The sequence below is a fragment of the Salmo trutta genome, chromosome 11 (assembly GCF_901001165.1).
Source record: "Salmo trutta chromosome 11, fSalTru1.1, whole genome shotgun sequence".
NCBI lineage: Eukaryota > Metazoa > Chordata > Actinopteri > Salmoniformes > Salmonidae > Salmo > Salmo trutta.
In genome coordinates, this window is record NC_042967.1 from 1,699,593 (window position 1) to 1,706,001 (window position 6,409).

The following is a 6,409-nucleotide window of genomic DNA, read 5'->3' on the forward strand; positions in this document are numbered from 1 at the left end:
ATTCTGTCTCTCACTGTTCAAATAAACCTACCATTAAAATTATAGACTGATCATTTCTTTGTCAGTGGGCAAACGTACAAAATCAGCAGGGGATCAAATACTTTTTTCCTCACTGTACCTAGTCAGACAGTTACTCTTTCTGCGGCACCCATCGCTCCTTCCCTGCCACCCTACAGCGAGTGGCACTTATGAGTAAATATGTCCCACTGCTCTCCCTTTGAATGAATGCATACCTGATCCATTCTTAATAGCGCCGCAGGCTTTTAGGTTGTATTTATCCTCACTTGTTTTTGAGTCTCTAGCTCCCCTGCTCTTCAATGTGTGTGCTCGAGTGTTGATCGAGATGCCAGTTCATTTGCTTTTTACTAGGATAGTCATTGTGATGAATGATGGTTCATTCAGCTGGTTCTGGGTTATACTGTACTTTCCATTTCGTTTTGAGCTGCTGTGTGTGTGTGTGTGTGTGTGTGTGTGTGTGTGTGTGTGTGTGTGTGTCCGTGTGCGTGCACATTAGTATGCATTCTGGTGTGTTTGTGAGTGTGCGCTCGCATGTGTTTGTTGCTGTCACTGTGTCTGTCTTTTTTACCCAGTGGTCGATACATCCCCTAGCTCTTTATTTTCATAGCGTACAGATTATTAACAGGGAACTAAACCCACTTAACACAGACAGAATCCATATTGCTCCAGCTAACCAGCCCAGCAGTAGTGTTACTAACACATTCTGTGACCTCTCTAGTTTTCTCCCACGCCACAGGCTTTTGTTTTGTTGAGCTGTCCGTTCATTTTAGCCACAAGTGTCCTCTAGCAAGTAAATGTCCTTTGTCCTTGTCAGAGAACAACCATCCTCCATTTTTATCTCCGCTTACTGACATGGAAAAGGAGAAAATAATTGAGTTTATCTATATTTCCTGATATTTAAGTGTAAACACTTCTTTAAGGCGTGTGTTGCTGTTATTTCCTAGGAGTAACATTTCTTTCAGATTACAAAGACCGATTGTCCTGGAAAAATCTGATGTGATTATTTTCCTGTATCTGAGATAAGTGATTGAAAATGGCTGTTGTCCGCTTATCTTACTAACACTTAAAAACCCTGACTTATCAACTGTCTCATTTGCTGTCCTCAACTGGTCAGAAGTAGTGCACTTTAAAGGGAATAGGGTTGGGACACCACATTTGTCTGTGACATGTTGACTACATGACCATTGTTTCTATTGGTTATTATAAGACATGACCACATGTAGCCACGGGCAGTGACTGGCATTTTACTAGGTATGCTAGTATGGCTTCCTTATCCTTCCACAATACACTGAAAACAACACATTCCATGTACTGTCCTTAGGTACAATACTGTTGATATGCCAGCCAGACCTGGGTTTGAATAGTATTTGTTTTCACTGAAATACTTTGAGAGTTTGATTTGGCATTGCCGGGAGTGCCAGGTAGGGTAGCGTTTGCATTGGTTCCAATGGCTCCATCAAGCCCCACAAGCTCAATCAAGGACAGAAAGAAAACAAGTACTATTTCACGTCATGGACATGAGAAATATAAGATTGTCTGGCCTTGTTTCAATTACTGTGCAGGCATCCGTGAACTTTTGTCACTCCATATTGGCTGCCAGAAATAGAGATGAGGAAAATTGTATTGTATTTTAGTTCTCTCCGGGTGGTTTTCCTTCACTTTTTGCTCTCTGCCTGTCTGGGCTCAGTCGTGTGGCGCACTCTGAACTTTGCTCTTCTGAGCCTTTTTGAAAAGCCCTTCTTTTCCCATGCTCGTCCAGAGACAGACAGACCACACCTGTCACTGTGTACGCTACCTGTATCCACAATGCTACAGGACGTGGGAAGATTGCTTTATTCAGGAAATCGACCTATCTTTCAATATTCAACAGTTTTCAGTGTTATTTTTTATTTGACAGTGACATTGCTGCTTTTGTACCGTACAGTTACTGATCCAGTAAGTCTTTAGGTGTAGATTTTCCTTGATGTTAATCAGATTTTGAACAAGTCCGTTCAACCTTGAGCATGACCATATATTTTCCTACCACCATCTAGCAACCACACCATTGTGCAGTCTACCTACGCAAAGCTAAGGGCTTTGTCCCAAATGGCTACCTATTTAACCTAACCCATAGGGCTCTGGTCAAAAGTAGCGCACTATATAGGGAATATGGTGCCATTTGGGACAAATCCAAGCTCTCTCTTCAGAAGAGAAGCCATGTCCTGGGGATTCAAAGGGTAGCTAAGCTCTTTCCTGCCAGTCTCTCGGTAGATTGAATGGTCAGCCTCTGTTTCTTTCATCTTCGGGGCCACAGGTCCTTTTTGAGGAGAAGAGAGAGATGTGCAATCATAGCAGTCTTTCCGCAGTGGACACAAACGCATGTGCGTGCACGCACACACACATTAAGAAGCTCTGTTATTATCTCCTGCCTGTCGGATCTGACGCCCACCTGGAGAAAAGATCACCCCTTACTGTGAAGAGTATCGACCCTGAGACACATCTTCAGTCTCTGAAATACTTCTGGAATTGTGGTGCAGACTATAGAATACCACCAACTGGTGATAAGAGACTGAAAGCTGGAGTTCACTTCTTCCCATTTCAACCGTGTTGTTGATGTGTCTTTCGGAAACTGTTTTTGTCCCCAGTTTCTCCCTGAAGAAAATTAAGGTTTTAAATGGGCAGTGAACTGGAGTGTTTAAATAAAAAAAACAATTTAAGCAAGACATCTAACCACCACTTATTTATTTATATATTTATATCTACAGTAACATACATTTAGTTTTGAAAAGTGCAAAGAGCAGACACACACTCGCTGATGCACTTCTTCCCTAAGCCTGGCCTATTATCTTTGATCATTGTAGCCTATACGTGTCACGCCCTGACCTTAGAGTTCCTTTTTATGTCTCTATTTTGGTTTGGTCAGGGCGTGAGTTAGGGTGGGCGTTCTATGTTCCCTATCTATGTTTTGTATTTCTGTGTTTTGGCCTGGTATGGCTCTCAATCAGGGACAGCTGTACATCGTTGTTACTGATTGGGAGCCATACTTAGGTAGCCCTTTTTCCACCTGTCTGGTGTGGGAAGTTGTTTTTGCATTGCTGTGAGAAGCCTGCGAAACTGTTTGTTCGTTGTGTTGCTTCTTGTTTTGATTTTTGCTGGTTCACCGTTTATATTAAAGTATGATGAACCCAACCCACGCTGCGCCTTGGTCTCATTCCAACAACGGACGTTACAATACGTTTACTCATATACACTCCAGCTAGTCAGAGCTCCTACCAGGCTCATTAAAGCGCACACACACACACACTGGAAGAAGGAAACCGCAAGCTAAAGCTTCATTTCCCTTCTCCAATTGAAGGATTGACAGCTCGCTCTGCTCTCCACAGAATAGTAACTGCAGAGTGCACTTTACAGGCATATTAGCTTCATTTGTCTGGCTGATCGAGTGGCAGGAGAATTTGTCTGTTTATCAGCAGACGCCACACAGTGTCCAGACAGCTCGCCTCACGGGGTTGAACAAGAATTGAACTAATGTTCCCTCACACCTCCCATCTCCCTCCCTCACCTTCAGGTGGTCAAGATGATGATCATCGTGGTGGTGACCTTCGCCTTCTGCTGGCTGCCGTACCACGTCTACTTCATCGTGACGGGCCTCAACAAGGCTCTGATGAGGTGGAAGTCCATCCAGCAGGTCTACCTGTCAGTGTTGTGGCTGGCCATGAGCTCCACCATGTACAACCCCATCATCTACTGCTGCCTCAACAGCAGGTAAGGAGAACACACACGTGCACACAGGCAGGCAAGCAGAAATGGGAGCAGGCACAGGCGTGCATGCGCGGAGGTACATACACCCACATGTGCGTGCAAACGTAGGTACATGTGCACACACACGCACACACATACCCATGTAGCTATATTTTCATGGTCAATGGTTGGAAAGAGCATGGAAATTATATTTATGCTGTTGGCCTGCCTCTGTATAAGTTCATAACAATCCTTGAAAAACAACTAAGGTGCATTAGCATGTCGAAGCTTTGAATATCCGGTAATCCTCCAAACACAGCACAAGAGACGTGCTTCAACAAAGGTCCAGGCCATGGCAATCCCGATAACATGTCCTTTTGTGATTTCCATGCACTCTTGAATATGCAAAAAAAATATACAATTTTAGGACTGAGGATTGAAAGTAAAGCTACTTCAAGGACATCGTTAAGAAATGCTGAAGAGACCTGGAAATCAAAGCTGGATTTAAATTGGTTACCGTTGTATGCTTTTTGAACATTGTTCTTTAAACCACTCAGTACCTGTGTGACTCATTCTTTCTGCAAACAGGAACAATGCGGGTACAGAACCTGGAAGTATGACGTCAGGTGTAGTCCTATAAGGCCCTCTCAGCGTCACCTCGTGTACACACACACAAACACTCACACACGTAGCTGTGTTTCCATAGTCAATTCATCCTAATGCCATGAAAAGAGCATGGCAATTGTATATCCATGTAGACAAGCTCTGTGCCTTAGTCTTTCCTTTGCCCGGCCTCAGAAATCTCATAACCAAATTAAATACAGAGCAAGACCTCCCTTGAAGGAGCTTCAGTGCTCTGAATCCAGAGTCTGAGCGTTGATGAATGCTAGCTTGTGAATGAAGCTCCCCAGTGCACTTAGGTACACGCAGGCAATTATCTAAAGCACTCTTACCATCATCACAATCGGGCTATTCAAGAAGGATGTGCTGTGTGGTTGCTTTGCCCCCTTCATGATGTGTATATATAAAAACAACATCATTTAATCTTTCTTGGCTATTATTAAGTAAGCCTTGTCCGAGCCAAAATGGCCAGTAGGGCAGGAGCCTATCTCCTGTTTAGGTAGAGTGAGGCAGCTTGAAGTATACCCCTGGACAGGACTCTATTCTATTATAAAAAAAAAAAGATTTGATGTATTTATTTATGTACTGTATTAAGTATGTATTTGTTGTTTATTATCTGGGTCATTAGCTGACTTTAAATTGATGGAGAACACAAGGCTGTGTGTGTTGCAGTCGATTTAGTTTCCTGTTGAATCGTTTATTTGTTTGTCTGTGTGCTTTCGGTTGATGTTTTATGTCAGTATACAACTCTCTCTTCAACCTCACTGCACTGTATACATTGGTATGTCATTTGTTTACTCCTGCCTTATGAAAATCAGATCATCATATGAAAACCTGGATTGTGTTCAGTAGGTGGAAAATGTTTTGGAAACGTAGTGACGCAGGTACTGTGCTACTTTAACTCGTCCAATAGGAACACAGAGGGGTGTGTCATTCTCCCCTCTCTATTCGCCCCTTCTTCCCCCCAGGTTCCGGGCCGGCTTCAAGCAGGCGTTCCGCTGGTGCCCCTTTGTCCAGGTGTCCAGCTATGACGAGCTGGAGCTGAGGGCCACGCGCCTCCACCCGGCCCGCCAGAGCAGCATGTACACCTTGTCTCGCATGGATACCGCTATGGTAGTGGTGTATGACCCTGTAGACAGAACAAACAACCAGAACCAGGCCAGGAAGAAGAGCTACGTCAACCCTAGAGTGGAAAACGGGCTTGGTTGCAATGGGAACGGGGCCAAGGCTAAGGCAGGCTGCGCCCCCAATGCTGAGGCTGAGGACTTCTCCTAAAAGAGGGCACACGAGAAAGCAACAAACACTGTCAGGCATGCGCAAACACACTGGCATGTGTTCACACACGCAGGCATGTATAGAGTGGTAACTTATACTGTGTACAGTACATGCAAAAACAGGTAGACATTGCAAACATGCATACAAGACATGCTGTCCCTGTCAATACACACACATGCAAACACACACTTTTCAAAGAGTTCAGAGAAGACGGCAGAAAACACATTTTAGATGAGAAGCAGGAATTAATTGTCAAATATAACCATCATATAACATATTGTTGTACGGTCTGTAATACTGAGTGTACTGTGTATATAAACATGCATATGAAAAAATATACAAAAAATGCCTGGCCAAGTAACATCCTGAATGCAATGGCTACTGAGTGTTCAAAACATTATGAACACCTGCTCTTTCCATGACATAGACTGACCAGGTGAATCCAGTTGAAAGCTATGATCCCTTATTAAATCCACTTCAATCAGTGTAGATGAAGGGGAGGAGACAGGTTAAAGAAGGATTTTTAAGCCTTGAGACAATTGAGACATGGATTGTGTGTGTGCCATTCAGAGGGTGAATGGTCAAGACAAAAGATTTAAGTGCCTTTGAACGGGGTATGGTAGTAGCTACCAGGCGCACTGGTTTGTGTCAAGAACTGCAACACTGCTGGGTTTTTCATGCTCAACGTTTCCCGTGTGTATCAAGAACGGTCCACCACCCAAAGGACATCCAGCCAACTTGAATCATTGGAGTCAACATGGGCCAGCATCCCTGT

At 43.8% G+C, this 6,409-nt stretch overlaps 1 protein-coding gene across 1 annotated transcript in view; it reads left to right on the top strand.

Annotated features, from left to right (window-relative positions):
* LOC115202078 (neuromedin-K receptor-like) overlaps positions 1 to 6,068 on the top strand; it is a 41,255-nt gene extending 35,187 nt beyond the window's left edge. The window contains exons 4-5 of the mRNA XM_029765961.1: positions 3,566 to 3,762; positions 5,328 to 6,068. Of these exons, the coding sequence (XP_029621821.1) occupies positions 3,566 to 3,762; positions 5,328 to 5,634 (504 nt within the window). The 3' untranslated portion in view covers positions 5,635 to 6,068. The remainder of the gene's footprint in view (positions 1 to 3,565; positions 3,763 to 5,327) is intronic.
* The last annotated feature ends 341 nt before the right edge of the window (positions 6,069 to 6,409 follow it).